Raw genomic sequence first — 15,594 nt, forward strand, 5'->3', positions numbered from 1 at the left:
TGCAAGAGCTTTCCTGGTCTTCAGTGCCTCCCAGTGGGAAAATGCGCCACTAGCATTCCATGCTGTAGTCTTGCAGCAAGGCCACAGCCAGCACCGCACCGAGAAGAAACGGTGCTGTGCAGTAAAGCACTGCCGAACAGGAACCAGACCGCCTGGCTGAGCTCATCGGCGGCCGTGGCAACGTTCACTGCGGGATTTGGTGGAGGAGGAGCTGCTGTGAAAACAGGCTAATAACAACAGATAAATCACACCAGCCTAGGGCTGCCTAATATATGGACACATACATGTGCATTGTCTTTAGTATTTAATGACTACCAGAAGCATTCCAAATAACATACCAGCATTAACGTATATTTAAATAAAGATTTTTGATTTGTGTTTCAGGAAGGGTGCAAGTTCTTAGCACTGCCTAAAACGTAGGGAAACAGAGCAGACAGTCAGTATGTGATTTGTTGTAAGACCTGAGGCAAATCAGAACCAGACAAGAACGAAGCTCAGCCAGAAGTCCCAGGGTTTTTACAGGCCAAGCCTGGGAGTTATACAATTATTTTAAATGATAGAATTTTATCACCTCGGCACAGACACCAACAGTAACAGTTCTGAAAAGCAAAGACAAAGTTCAGCAGGTAGAAGAGGCAGAAGTGAACAGACTCTCAGCGTCCGATATTAGGAAATTCTGCTCAGAGAAGGTGCACGCAGCGCTACTGGAACTGCAGGGCCGGTTCTCTGAGCCGGCACCAGCCAGAAGCCCAGGTGCACCTCCTGCCCGGCCCTTGCCACTCGCCAGAGTGCTTCAATTACACCATGTTTCAACAAAGTAGCTGAACGCAGTATTAAGTTACCTTCCAAATTAAATAAAAGTCCTAAAATGCTTTGAGCAATACAAAGTATTTGCTGCTCTAATGATCTGTCCTCCCTCCAGAGTTAACTGAACACATCATTCGGGGGTATGGAGATCTGACTCCCTTTCGTACACAGATCCATAAAGTTTGGGTTAAACGGTGAGTTAAGCATGACTTGTCTCACCCGTTACAGGAAACACATTAAATAATTGCAGGGGATGCACTGGACACTACAGCTGGAGCTGCAGCAGTTGAGCAGCTGCTCCTGCTCTGCATGCTCCCCAAGCCGGTGCAGCCACCGATCCCCACTGCGGAACCAGAGCTCCTGGGCCGCAGCGGCACCGGGCACCGGACCCCGCGGCTCTGCGCCCCGCTGACCTCGTGCTGACAGACCCAGGGCACGGCAGCTGCGCCTCCAGATGCTCTGCACATGAGGCCCTTTGTGAGCACGTATATGCCCAAGCACAGGATAAACCAGCCTGTCTGTATTGTGTGCAGATACTCGGTATAAACGTTCGCTACGTGCACGCTGCCTAAGCTCAGCCCTCTTTCCTCTCGAGGTTCCCTCAGTTGGAAAAGCCTCAAAAGCAAAGGCCCAGCCCACATAAATAGCAGTGATCTTCAGACTATTATTCCAAGGACTGAGGCAACAATAATGGCTCTAATGCCTTTCTTTTTCCACTTTTCTGCAGCTCTAGCAAATGAGGCTTAAATCAGGAGAATAATACTAATAAACATAACGCACCAGAAGTTCTGTCCCTCACCCAGCCAATTCTGTGCTGCCCAGCAGCAGCACACCAAGATACAGCCTCTGCAGCAACAGAGGCCACTTTGGAAACAAAGGTGAAATGCTACAACTTTAACTCCGCTTCTGATATACCTTTAAAAACAATTCAGCTTTACTTAAAGGGAAAGGGATGAATAATAGCTTTGAGATTATGTGGTAACAGCAGAAGAAAAACCTACAAAGACCTAAAGACAAAGGCTGCATCCCAATTCAGTGCTGCTCTGCCGGAGTAACTTTCAGACTGGTGGGGGAATGTTTGCATGTTGTTCTGGATTAAACACTGTACTCTAGACTCATACTCCAGTTCCTGCGCAAACAGTTTCCTCCTGGAGACCAAGTTCCCAGCGCAACACCTCCCCGGCAGCATCCCCGAGCCGTGCCGGTACTCACTGGAGATGGTCTGCGAGCCCGAGGTGGCGGTGGTGGTGGTGGAGGTGGAGGAGGCCGGCGTGCTGGAGGAGGTGGATGGGGAGGCTGCGGCCGCGGGGCTGCTGGTGGTGGGCGTGGAGGCGCCCACGGCCTGTGCCTGCGCCGCCAGCATCGGCGTCAGCTCCGACTGCTGGATCACCTTCACCCCGTCCGGCTTGCTCCACGCCGACTCGCGTGTCCGCGCGTTATAGAAGTACACCTACGATTTAAGAACGTCACATCAAACAACCGCTTATCTGCAGGAGAAGCATTTACAAATGGTCCGGTTCCTCCTGTTGTAAAAATAACTAATAAGAGGACAGGCAGGAGCGTAGGATTTTACCACAGCACAAGACTGTACGTGACAACGCTCCCCAGGGCAGCAAACACCCGTCACCTCGTTGCTCTGGTCACCAGCTCACCTTCCCATCCGGAGTTTTGTTTTCCACCCAGATCTCCTCCGCTGGGGGCATCGCCGGTGTTCCCGGGGCGGTGACGGGTGGCATCCCCGGAGGGAACATCATACCCGGGGGCGGTGGCATGCTGCCCATGGGAGGAGGCATGAACGGTGGTCTCTAGAAATGTAACAACAAGAACGACAATAATAGTCATAATACAATTTTCAAGCAGAGCTTTCCTTTCTCAGAGCACAAGACAGCACAACTAGACCAAGGTTAATTCTCCCAGGCCCGAGAGCTTCTTTAACAATCTGATGCCACCTCTAAAAAAGAATCAATAAAATCCACCGAGTTCTTTAACTTATTCTCCTATACCTACAGCTGACCCAGTTATCTCCATCACTCCAGTTCAAGCTGAACTTGTGATTCAAAAGATTCCCCTCCACAAAGGCAAGGCCAGAACAGCTCCTCGGTGCACCCCGTCCAGCCTCGCACCCCGCACAGGCAGGGCCGGGCCCCGCGAGCTGGGACCGCGCAGCACAGCCCGGGTCATGGGAACCGGGGACTTGGTGCCACACACCACAAACACGGACCCCGAGCTGCCCAGAGCTGCGGTTGCCCGGCCGCCTCGGGCCCGTGCCACGTCCTCACTCTCTGGCTGCCTCTGCTTGCTTTCAGGAATTTCCCCAGGACCAACATTCCTGCTGTAAGAGAAATATTTTAAACCGCTTCTAAAATTCATGTACCAACTCTGATTTCTGTTTAATATTCTTATAAAGGAAGTCAAGAGCACATGGACAGAACTCAAACAAAAAAGCCACTAAGGTCACTACAGCCTTTCTTTCCTTCCTTATCGATTCTCCACAGCTCCTCCAGCTGGCCACGAGATGATCTTTCTCTTCACTGCTCTACACCCTGTAACAAGAACCCAGCAGAGCTCACGTCTTGCCTGCTGTTGCTGCTGTCCCCAAAAAGGGGCTGGAGGGTCGCAGGGCGGTGCTGGGGGCACCGAGGGGCCCACAACACCCTGGCCCTGCTCCAACGCACCCTCGCCTCCACTGCCACCACAGGACCCGCCAGCGCCCCGTCTCCCCTCACAGCAAGAGCAGGGTGAGAAGCTAAAAACCAACTATTTGGTGCAGAGCAGAGCACAGTGCTGACACTGCGTGAAAAATTCAGCCATGAATCAGAAAGCACCAGAGGAAAAGGCACGGTAGGTGGAAATAGTCGTAAATAAACGTAGGTTGAACATGGAAACACACCACAGAATATGGCCCCCAGTGCTGAGTGAAGAGAAAAGGGGACAGTGAGGAGAGCAGGGCTGTTCACATCCTGCACACGGACTGGTTCAGGCTGCAGCTCTGCGGGACTTCGGTTGGGCTGAGAACCAGGGTGATGAACAGCTAGCGCACAGCTCCCTGAGCACTCCGGGTTCTAACAGCACCTTTACCTTCGAGAAGATGGAGGGAAAACTGCTATGGACAACACACGCTGATTTCTTCTTGAAATCTCGTGCTCAGGATGGTGACAGCACACAAAAGTAAACTCAGGTCCTTGTTCCCGCTCTCGCTTCCTCTCTGGTTCCTCTCACCTTCCCTCCAGCTCAGCCTGTTGTGCAGAGCTGTGCACTGAACCTGCAGCAAAAGCAGCGTGGGCAACGCTCCCGCAGCCCTGCTGCTGAAAACCAGCACAAAGCTGGGCCTAAAGCACCAGGAAATGGCCCATGGCAGCGCACTCTGTCCATTATGCCCACAGCCCTACATTTTAAAATACACTTCACATCACTGACCTTTTCACTAGTTTATGACAGGCAGCGGATTTAAACCACTGTTTACAAACCACACAAACGATTCAGCTCCTCGCAGGCCCGCTGCTGTCCCACAGAGCGGTCACACTGACAGGACTGTGCTCCTACAGTGCTATTAAACAACACATTTCTTACTCACAAACGTGTCGTACCCTTCCAACTCTCTGAAGCTCTGAAAAGCAGGCAAAAGAACTTAAGCTTACATCACCATGAAATACAGACTGAAATCTACCATACCTGAGCCCAAGAGGCTCGCACTACCCCTGGAAGCGCTAGGAATGCTCTTCAGTTTTAAAAATAACAAAACACAACAATAAACGTAAGATGAAGAGCATTGTCCCTGTCAAGAGTAAACTGAGGTCAGCATAAGGGCCACCTGCAGGTGAGCCAGTCAAACACCCTCAAGATATTTTTCCCAGACGTTAAAATTTTATCATTGTGTTGACAACTCCTGGGGCTGTACTGAGGATACACCCCCCGAACAGAGGGCTGAACAGCACACACCTCCTCCCTGATTACACACCCACTTCCCACAGTTGCTGCCTGCCCACCCAGCCAGCCCCGGTGACCATAATAACCACCCACGGCAGGTGTGGCTCACGCTGGAGCCACGCGGGACACGGCTGTAGGTCCCCAGCAGATCATGCGCGCACCCCTCACGCTGCTGCGCGCCAGCGGAGCTCAGATCAGCCCAGAGGGGTATGTGTCCCTCCCGTGCCTGCTACGAGGTGCTCAGAAACCCCAGCACAGCCCCATCCCGCATTCTGCACGGCCACAGGGCACCCACGCCACGCCGGGCTTCAGTAACGACTCTGCTGGTGAGCGCACCCAACTGCATAATCGAGTAATGCAGAACTGCCTCCAGGAGCAAAAGAGGTTGTGTTTACCTACCACAGGTACGCGTTAGTTTTACACCACCGTACAGAAGCCATACGTTTCCACCATGCCCTGCTATTTTTTCATCCATTTGAATGTCTCTCGTTATTTCCACACGTGAAAACAAACGAGAGAAACCTCTAAATCCCAACTCCACAAACCAAGAGGAGTCTCCCATTCTTTACCTGTAAGTGTGGAGGTCCCATTGGCGGAGGGATCCCTCCCGGAGGCGGCATCGGAGGCATGTTCGGATCAAATGGAGGGCGTCCGAAGGGGGGGCGAGGTGGTGGAGGGGGACCCCGCATCATCCCAAAAGGCGGAGGTGGTCGCATAAGAGGCGGCGGGCCCCTCATGACTGCGTTCGGTGGGGGAGCTGGACCACGGAACCTCAGTGCCTGCTGCTGAGCCATCCTGCGGATGAGGCCAAAGGGAAACCGAGTTCATTCTCATTTGCTGCTTAGCTGCAGGAAATCAAATTCTTACAATAAACAGGGAAAAAAAACTAATAAAAAATCAAAAGGGTGGGGGAAAAAAGTCAACATTGAATAAAGTTAAGTGTGCAACTACTTCAAATTTCTTCCCCTTTGGAATCCAAGTTCATTAGCGCTCAACCGTCAGCTTTTACTCATGGGAACGAACAACCCGGAGCTGAGGTGAGGGCACCGGGCACTGCGGACCCGCGTCGGCGCTGCCCGAGCTCTGCGGCGGGACCTGCGGCTACCGCCCGCCGCCCTCCGTCCTGCCCGGCCGGCCCGGGGTTCCGTTACCCCGAACACGAGTGTCGGTCTGAGGGCCGCACATCCCCGCGCTCCCGCTGCACCCTCCGTCCGCCGCGCTCTCCGCTGTGCCGCGCGGGCCGCGCACGGAAACCGCGCTCCGCTCCGGAACCGGCGCACGCCGTCCCACCGCGCTCTGAATCCCGAGCCCCGCTCGGAGCCGCGCACGCCCGCGGAGCTGTGACGGGCCGAGGGAGAACGGGGGACGAGAGGGGAACGGCCGCCCCGCTCAGCGCCCGGGCCGGGGGAGCGGCAGCCGGCGCGGGGACCCCCCCCGGCAGCCCGGCCCCAGCCCCGGCCCAGCGCCGCCGCACGCGGGGACAGAAAATGGAGGCGGCGAGAGCAGCTCCCGCCAGGCCGCCCGCCCCGCCCCCGCCCGCCGGCCCAGCCCCGGCCCAGCCCCGGCCCAGCCCCGGCCCTGGCCCGCTCCCCCGCCGGGCGCAGGCCGGGCCCGCGGGCAGCGCTGCGGGAAGGCCGCTCCGGGCCAGGCCGCGGCCCCGCCAGAGCTCGCGCCCGCCGCGCGGTACCTGAGCTCGCTGCCGTACCGCTCCGCCGCCGCCTCCCCCTCGCCGCCGCCGGCCCCCGCGCCGCCGCCGCCGCCGCCCCGCTCCGCCATCGCCGCCTCGCAGCGCCGCCGAGCGCAGCCGCTGCCGCCCCGGCCAGGCCCCGCCGCGCCCCATTGGCCGCCCCACACGCCCGTCAGTGCACGCGGGGGCGGGCGCGCCCTGCAATTGGCCGACGCGCCCGCCGACTTTGAATGAGGGAAGCCAGGCGCGCCGGGATTGGCTGCGCGCGGGCGTCCCGCGCCGCTTGCGACTCGGGTCACGTGAGGCGTAACCCGCAGAGAACCGGAAGTGGCCTCGCGTAGGACGGAACAGGCCGTAAAAAAAAAAAAAAAAAAAGGACGGGAGCTACGCCCAATCAGCGGCGGAACCGCGTGCGCCAATGCACCAATCACAGCCCGCGCTTGGGGCGCGCTCCCCACCACACAATCCAGATCAGAGGCGTCCCGTTATGTCACCGGGGGCGGAGTTCGATCAGCAGCCAATGCCAGGGCACGAGGGTGGGGCAACGCCCTGTTACTTGTCAGCAGCCAATGAGCGAGCGCGGAAGAGGCTGCGGAAGGCCAATGGGGAGCTGGTGCGGTCCTTGCCCCGGCGCCCCGCGGCCGCAGGGGGGCGCTGTGTGCGAGACCGCTGCAGAGCGCGCGAGCTCGGCGGTGACGCTGACGTCACGAGCCGCGAGCGCCCCGCGAGCCCCGGGACAACGGGACAGGGACAGCGGGACAGGGACAGCGGGACAGGGGGACAGGGACAGCCGGACAGAGGGACAGCCGGACAGGGGGACAGCGGGACAGCGGGACAACGGGACAGGGACAGCGGGACAGGGACAGCGGGACAGGGGGACAGGGACAGCGGGACAGGGACAGCGGGACAGGGGGACAACGGGACAGGGACAACGGGACAGGGACAGCGGGACACTGGACAGCGGGACAGCGCCGCTCCCGCCCCGCAGCTCCGCCGGGAAAGAGCCGGCTTCTCTGAAACGATAAAAGTGCCCGGGAGCACCGGGGCTCCTCGCGGTGGCGCTGTGTTAAACGGGCGCTGACGGGGCTACCTTGCTGCTTGGTTTCTTTATTCACGTTTTGTTCGATGTCGCTGGTGCTGCGAGGATTTGTGACAGCTGGGTGGGTGACTGGGGCTCCCCAGGGACGTGCACGTCCCACTCGGTCCCACCCCTTCCCACCCCGTCCCAGTGCGTCCCGCCCCGTCTCGCCCCGTCCCCGCGCGTCCCCAGCCCCTCCTGCCCCGAACCCGGGTGACAGCAGCAGGGGGACCAGGAGTCGTCCCCGCTGGCCGGACCCCTCCGAGGAGCCGCGGGAAGGGGCTGGGAGAACCGCCCGCTCTGCCCCGCTGGGACGGGACATGGAGCCGGGAGCCCCAGCCCGCATCCCCCTCCCCAGCACCGCGAGGATCCGCTCGTTCTGGCGGCAGGAGGTTAAAACGGGGTTTGGACACGGCAGCCCGTCTGCTGCCCGCACAGCGGGGCCGCCCGTCCGCCACCCGCACAGCGGGGCCGCCCGTCCGCCACCCGCGCCTCTCGTGCCCCTCCTGCTCTGCTCGGCTCAGGGTTTCTCGGTCGTTCACCGGTGGCGGGCGGGCAGGCGGGAGCAGCCGGACGCCCGTTCCGTGCCCGGGGCAGCTGGCCCGGTGCCACGCGCACCCCCGTACCCTCCGCTGTGTTTTCCCAAAACAGTTCAGCCAGCGATTCTCGGACTGCAGCTCTTGAAGGGCGATTAATTGTGAGCTGCAAAATGCGAGTGATTTTGACAAATTTGGTGGCAGGATGTGGCTTTTGGAAAAAGTACAATTTATTTCGCTTGCTACACGCTTCCCCTCGATTTCCTTAACAATCTGAATTCTAGTAATGCAATGTGCTGATTGCAGGGACACCGTCACTAATTAACCAGCAGAGTGGGCTCCAGGAGTGCAGGCGGGAGAGGGGACAGAGGAGCCACAGCCCCCGGACGTGCTCAGGGGACACTGGGGCTGCTGCAGCCCAGGACCCGCCAGCACCGGCTGGTTCCAACCCCCCGGGCTGGGGGCACCGCTGCCCGCGCTCCCGGGGAACGGGGCTGGATCCCTCCAGGGAAACCTGAACCAGCTGCAGGGATCCGTGGCTGTGGTGGTGCCAACAGAACGCCTGTTGGGCCAGGCGGGTACCCAGTTTTGGGGTCCCCCCACCCATCCGCGGGCTCCCCGTGCTGGGTGGCTCGAAGCCGCTGGCTCCATTGTGCCGCGCCACGGGGCAGAGCTGCTGCTGCTGGAAGAGCGTTCTCCGTGGAGCACTGTAAACTGGAAACCTTTCAAATGCTTAGATCCTCACCACTTTTAAAGGAACGTTTCTTGTGATGCAGCTGTTGTTGCACACAGGAAGGACATTTGAAACGTGGTTTGGATTTACTCTCAAATCTGCCCAAGCTCCTGAGTTCCCTGGGCCCAAAGCGAGTGGCTTTCCTCCTCCTGCTGGCAGCTGTGTGCGGCGCTGCCTGCCAGCACTGTGCTCTGGTTTCCAGGGCAGCGCCCCAGCCCTGGGCACGCAGGCTCCCCCACGCACACCCTTGCCTGGCACCCGTCCGTGCGCTGCCACCAGCCCTTCTCATACCGGCTCACAGACACCGACATCTTGTCATCCTTTCTTATTGTTTTTCAGATTTCAGGTTGAAGTGTGATCCTGAATTCAAATCTTTGCCCTGGGCTGTCTGCAGGGCCTCTCGGTGGCTGCAGTGCCAGCATCTGCCGGGGAGACCCGCAGGTCCCGCACCGCAGAGCGGGGCGAGCGCCGCGTCCCCCGCGTGTCCCTCACGTGGGCGCAGGGCAGGTCCCCAGGGCTGGGCACGCGGGTCCCGGCCGCGTTTCTGGTGGGCTCAGTCCCCACCGCGCTGCCAGGACAGCCTTTTCTTCTGCTGGTGTATTGTTTTATGCAGAACAGCAGTGATTAAAACGATGATTGGCTTCACTCTGGCTGATTGCACGTTGCAGTGAAACGAACTGTAGAGCAGTCCTCTGACTGCTAGGCTGTTCAGCTAAGGGCACCGAAAAGAATTCATGGTTGTGCTTTTTGGCAAGGTTTAAATAATTATTGGTTTTGGAAACTATACTCTGGAAATGCAGAGAAAGGAGCGATCTGAAGAAGCCCAGGGAGCTGGTGATGAGGAGTCCGGCCCCCTGGCATGCTCGCTGCGGCCGCGGTGCCTGCCACGCTGCACTGCAGCACACTGAACCGAACTGTGCCACCCCTGCCCCACCGCGGCCCCTGCCCATTGCGCCCCCATCGTCCCTGAGCGCCGCGGGTGTGTGTGTGTCCCTGCCTGGTGCCAGGGCCAGGCCCTGCCCGCAGCCCTGGCTGGGGGGCAGAGGAGGGAGCGGGGTCCGTGGGGGTGCCCAGAGTCACTCAGAGTGGGGGTTTCACTCACAGGCAGCTCGGTGGAGGTTATAGATCAAGTACAACCACCAAAACTGAGCCCAGCCCTTCTGCTTGCTCTGGGCTCCACTGCCACCTCCCACGGCTCCTTCGCCAGAGGGACCGTGCCTGGCCAGGCCCCGCCACGGGGCCTTGTGGGAGCGTTAGAGACCCGTGAGCGCAGCAGCCCCGCGGCGGGCTGGGAGCAGGACACGGCAAGGACGGCGCGCTTGGCCCCCTCCCGAATTCCTGCAGACGTCCGGGGAAACTTCCCCTGCCTCAAGCCCAGCCACAGAGCTGACACTAATAGAAAAAGACCATTAAAAAGCTCTGTGATATTCTGTTCTCCTGCTTCTGGTCCCTCTCTCCCTTTGTTGCTGCTGGCATTTGATGCATTATTGATGTGCCTCGCTGCTGCTGCTCTCCCGTTTCCTCCACTGCTCCTCCCGCAGCCGCAGCCGTGCTGGACCCACACGTCCCAGGGCCGAGCTGCCACCAGGCGATGCCCTGGGAGGCAGCTGGAGGGGCCCAGACCCCGGGGCGTCCGCACGGCAGAGCCACGTGTGGCCCCTGGCGCCGAGCAGCACGGCCCCTGTGCTGGGACATGGAGCCAGGCTCCTGGCTGGCACAGGTAGGGCTGGACATGGAGATGCCCCATGTGCTTCTCCGCTCCGGCATGGGTCTTCTCCTCCAGCTCCTGACCCCGGCCTCTGCTTGTCCTCAGGCCTCTTCTCCAGCCCGCACTGTCAGGAGCTTCTCCTCCCACACAGCATGTGGTGCAGGACACACCGTGCCTGGTACACGGTGCAGCGCACACGGTGCAGGACACACAGCGCAGGGCACAAAGCACGGGGCACAAGGCACGTGGCAGGGGGCACATAGCACAGACGTGATTTGGCAGAGTGTGTGGACCGGGGGCTGTCCAGCCCCAGAAGTGCCCTCACAAAGAAGCCCCACACCAGCACTGCCAGGAGAGCAGGTTGGGGGCAGCTGTTGGAATGGCCAGGAGGACAGACGTGGGGACAGTGACGGGACAGCCCAGCAGCAGTGCCACATCCCTTCCCGGTGGGAGCTGCGGGCTGGTGTGGCCACGTGCAGCCTTGTGCAAGTACGTGTGACCGGGTACCGGGAAAGGGGATCTTCGCGGAGCACTGAAAATGTGCCTGTTTCCCTGAGAGACCAGAAACGCTCCATCTCTGGGGTTAATATTTAATGCGGCAGTTTTAGGACGGAAGCTGTCTGCTGAGGGACAGGGCGGACCTGCTCTCCTGTTCACACAGTGGTGTGGGGGTCACGGTGTCCGTGGGGCTGATCCCAGGGGACGCAGCCGGCGGGGGCAGTAGGGTGGGAGCCACAAGGTCGTGGGGCCGTGGCAGCCCAGACACCCCCAGACACCCCCAGATACCCCCAGACACCCCCAGACACCCCCAGCAGCCCCTGCCCGGGGCTGAGGTGCAGGACATGGGGTGCAGCAGTGCGGTGTGTCCGTCCAGCAGCAGCGCGGTGGGTCCGTCCAGCAGCAGTGCGGTGTGTCCGTCCAGCAGCAGTGCGGTATGTCCGTCCAGCAGCAGTGCGGTGTGTCCGTCCAGCAGCAGCGCGGTGGGTCCGTCCAGCAGCAGCGCGGTGGGTCCGTCCAGCAGCAGTGCGGTGTGTCCGTCCAGCAGCAGTGCGGTGTGTCCGTCCAGCAGCAGCGCGGTGGGTCCGTCCAGCCGGAGCAGCTCCTGACCCCGTGTGCATTCACTGTCAGGGGCTGCAGCGAACTGGAGCAGACCCGCTGCCGGGCTCCACTGTGCTGTCCCGGGGAACCGCATCGATGTGAAATCCCAGGACGCCGCGTCTCACGGCCAATTTGCTCAGGTTTCCTCAGCGGGGGCTAATGTGTTTTCCGTGTTAATGTGCCTGCACGTGGCATCCAACCCGGCTGCAACGTGGAGCTGCTAACACGACATGACCGGCGCACGGGCCCCGTTTGCGGGGGACAGGGGCTGTGTGCATCGCTGCTGCTCTGCTCCTCCGAACGGCTTTGGCCTGGACTGACCCCAAATTGCAGTGTTTTGAGTTTCCTCATTAAAGGATGAAACAGGCAACTCGTCCCACCCCAGTGTTTCTGAAAAGGAGAACCCTTGCACTCTCCAAAATATTTCAGGTTCCTTCACTGCTCCCCACCCTCTCCTTAAAAAGCTACTGAAAAAAAAGCACAAAATCTGTCTTTGAAAAGTACAGCATTTAAAGAAACACCATTTTTTCCCCAAATATTTTCTTCTGTCTTTAGATTGGAGTTATTTTGAGTTGTGAGGTATTTCAACACAGTTGGCAGCATTGGTCACAGCACCCCTCGGTGCTGCCCTTGGAGATGGCCCCCGTTCCCCTCCATCTCCATCCCTTTGCAGCTGCCCCCGAGGTTCCCCTTGCAGCAGAGGGATCCAAGAGAGCCCTCCCTTGTTGCCTACCCTGAGCCCCCCATCCCTAAACCTCCCTTCCCGTCGCTGCCCCCGGAGCCCGGGCTGGTTCCCTGCCCCAGGCTCGCGGTGCAGGCGGCGATGGGAGATCGATCCGTCCGTGCTGCCGGGGCACGCCGGGGCTGCGCTGCCGGCTCCCGGAGCCACGGCCAGCAGCCAGCTGGGAATCACAGAGCCTAAAACCAGCCGAGCAATAAACAGAAGCTGAGAGGTTTTTTTCAGATGCTTTTATATGTTCTCACTACATTACTTAAAGGAGGATCTGTGAGTTTTGCTTTATTTTTTCATAGACATGTGGTAACGGCTGTAGACTAATCTGTTGTGGCATTTGGGGAAAAACAGGCATGTCCTGAAAGAACTGAGATATCCAACTTCCTCTATCACGTCTGACTCAGATCCTGGCGGGTTTCGCTCCTGCGGGCAGGGCTGCCGGGGGACGGAGCCCCAGGCTCGGCGGGAGCAGCGCCGGGGCTGGCGAGCGCAGGGGTCGGTGGCACCGCGGCACAGCACTGCCTGGGGACGGGGACACGGCCCCGCGGTGCAGGGACCTCCTGGCAGCTGCCGAGGTGCCTCGCAGGAGCCGCGGGGCTCAGGCCCAGGGACGTGCCGGGTGAGCTCCCGGCTGCTCCAGCACAGCCCATCGGGTCGCGGCTGCCGCGGGAGCTGTGGGCGGCTGCACCAACCGAGGGACCTGCCGGGCGACCTGCAAAGATGCCTGAGGTTCTGGCAAATGGTGGCTGACATGGGGTGCCCAGCTGCAGCTGCCTTAGCCATGCGTGATACAGGGGGTCTGGAAGTGTAATCCTTTTCCCAAATACATTCCTGATTTTTCTAGGCGTACCATCCTTTTATGTGTTTCCCGTTGTGTGAATTATGCCGTGCATTTGGGTGCGCTCTGTGCAGCGCTGTCCCACAGGTAGCTCTGGAGCAGGGTTTCAAACGGGGAGATGAAAGGGATGTTCTCTGCCTGCCACAGGCACCGCAGCTCCGCACGTGGCCCTGCGCAGTCTTGTTTGAACAGCACGACCGGCTGCAAGCCCTCCTTGTCTCCTTCCAGAACTGTGACACAGGCGAGGCCAAGGACATCAGAGCCTCTGCTGTCTGTCCGTCTGTCCATGAGCCGCAGGGGTCCCTGGGGAGCGGGTGTTTGCTGACAGGCCAGACCATGACCCAGCTCCGCGTGCTGACCCTGTCCCACCTTTCCCCAGCCCGGAGAACACCTCCAGATGCTGTTTAGAAGCAATGAGACACACAAACGAAGCCAGTGGGACCCCTTGTTGTGAGGCCATGGGGTCTGCACCAGGGGAGGCCATGGGGTGCCACCTCCCGCAGCCCCGAGCAGCCCCGGGCCCTCCCGCGGGTGCGGAGCATCCCCGGTCCCTTCCCGCGCCGCTCCGGAGGGCCCAGAGCGGCGGGGCCGGCCCGGCTCTGCGGGGCTGGCCCGGCTCTGGCCGCGGTGCCTCTGCTCCCCCTCTGTGCTGGGAAACACCTCGTTTTTGTGTGCAGTTCAGCAGAGTTAGATGCATCAGCCTCGGGAGGAGGAAAATCAAAGGTTCGCCTGCAAATCCGCCTGCCCTACATCTCCTCTCCATTTTGATCTGCAAACTCATGCAAGTTTAACAAGCAAGTAAACGCTGACAGTGTGATTAACCTCCCCACCTGCTCCCCGCCGCGTTCTCTCCTGGAGACAGAGCTCGGCTCACCTGCATGCTGGGAGCATCTCCTTCAAGTGTGAAGACATGTGGAGTCAAACCAAGATGGTTCCATTGAAATTACAAAACACTAGACTTATAAATAGGTACTGAATTATTTAGTGCCCTCGCACTACCCAAATGCTTTGCTCTTTTGGCAGATGATGCCCTGGTTTCCCTCCCAGCTTTCCTGTTATGACAGGGAGTAAATTGAGAGATATTGCACTCTTCAAACATTTATAAACCATAACCCACGTTAGGACCAGGCTCTGTCACTGCGGACCAGGCAGGGTGGGTGGCAGCACCGGGGGTGTCTGTTCTGCCCCCCCATCCCCATGACCCCCACAGCCACGGGCTGGGTGACACGGCTCCTGCCAGGTCCCCATTCCTCGTGTGTCCCTGGAGAGAATGAGGACACGTAACGTTTGACCCCAAAGAGGGGTTGGAGGCACCCAGAGAGCAGTGACCGGGGGGTCAGAGCCAGCACGGCTCCGGCCCCTTCAGCCCTCGGAGATGTGACCACTCACATCTGCACTGCAGCAGCTGCCTTGAGCCCACACACCCAGCCCTTCAGCACCCCCAGCCCCAAACCCCCCAGTGCCGCGTCCGCGCCTGCCCCGTCCGAGGCTGGTGCCCCCTCGTCCCCCTCCCACACCGGCTGTTGTACCAGGGCTCCCTCCCAGCTCCCGTGACATCAGATGTGCTTCTATCGATTTCCTCCCTGCAATTGTTTTTGTTATTCATTATTAATGGGATCATTTTTCCATCCTTCGTGCATGAAGGCAAATTTTGTATAAAAATCAATTGAGTGAGCACCGCCAATGGCTTGTTTGGTTTTCGGTGCTTTCATCTCTCGTGTGCGGTCCCCGGGAGACAGAGAGCAGGATATTAAGGAACGGGCACAGAATGGGGAAAAAAAATAATAAATCAATTGTTAATGGTTCAAAAACCACCGAGAGGGGTTTGCCTGCGGAAGCTTTGTCTCACACACACGGATTTCCTGGGCACTTCCCTGCCCACCCCCAGCCCGGGAGGTCTCACTTTCCCCTTCCCCAGCCGTCACTACAAGGGAATTCCGTTTCTCAGCACATGTGGCCTGTGGTTCTTGTTTTCCCTGCGGGAGGAGGGTTTGTGGGGGCTGTTGAGGAATTAAATGTCCCAGGGCAGGTCCCACAGAGCAGGATGAGGAGCCCCAGCCCTCCACAAAATGAGTCTTGATGCTCACACACCTGGAGAGATCAGCTGCTCACCGGGTTTGCGCGGCAGCTTGGCCGGACGCGGTTCCCCGTGAATCCTTTTAATAGCACAACGGGTAACGAGCAGCGGGTGACGCCTCGTGCACAGAATGGATTTGTCTGTATCCCAGGGCACAGAGTCCCAGGATCGTAATACAGATCTTACCACTTAGGAGCAGCAGCCAGCAAAACTCCCTCTGCAGTTCCGAGTTGCAGCCAAACCAGCCTGTGCTTTGGCTTTGTGGAGGGGGCAGAGAAGCTGGAGCTGCCCCCGCTTGCAGCAGAGAGAGGACGGCGGGGCTGGGGGAGCTGCACCGCCGGGCCTGAGCTGCTGTGGGCAGGGGTCCCACCG

At 59.4% G+C, this 15,594-nt stretch overlaps 1 protein-coding gene across 6 annotated transcripts in view; it reads right to left on the bottom strand.

Annotated features, from left to right (window-relative positions):
- TCERG1 (transcription elongation regulator 1) overlaps nucleotides 1-6,573 on the bottom strand; it is a 29,831-nt gene extending 23,258 nt beyond the window's left edge. For 5 of the 6 annotated variants that reach the window (XM_065849030.2, XM_065849028.2, XM_065849027.2 and 2 more), the window contains exons 1-4: nucleotides 6,422-6,573; nucleotides 5,304-5,529; nucleotides 2,460-2,612; nucleotides 2,020-2,257 (exon numbers count right to left, since the gene is read on the bottom strand). In XM_065849030.2, the coding sequence (XP_065705102.1) occupies nucleotides 2,020-2,257; nucleotides 2,460-2,612; nucleotides 5,304-5,529; nucleotides 6,422-6,510 (706 nt within the window). In that variant the 5' untranslated portion in view covers nucleotides 6,511-6,573. Of the gene's footprint in view, nucleotides 1-2,019; nucleotides 2,258-2,459; nucleotides 2,613-5,303; nucleotides 5,530-5,885; nucleotides 6,016-6,421 lie in introns of those variants that run through there. The other variant, XM_065849029.2, reaches the window with a different exon arrangement.
- Nucleotides 6,574-15,594: the final 9,021 nt, after the last annotated feature.

The sequence above is a fragment of the Patagioenas fasciata genome, chromosome 14 (genome assembly GCF_037038585.1).
Source record: "Patagioenas fasciata isolate bPatFas1 chromosome 14, bPatFas1.hap1, whole genome shotgun sequence".
Lineage (NCBI taxonomy): Eukaryota > Metazoa > Chordata > Aves > Columbiformes > Columbidae > Patagioenas > Patagioenas fasciata.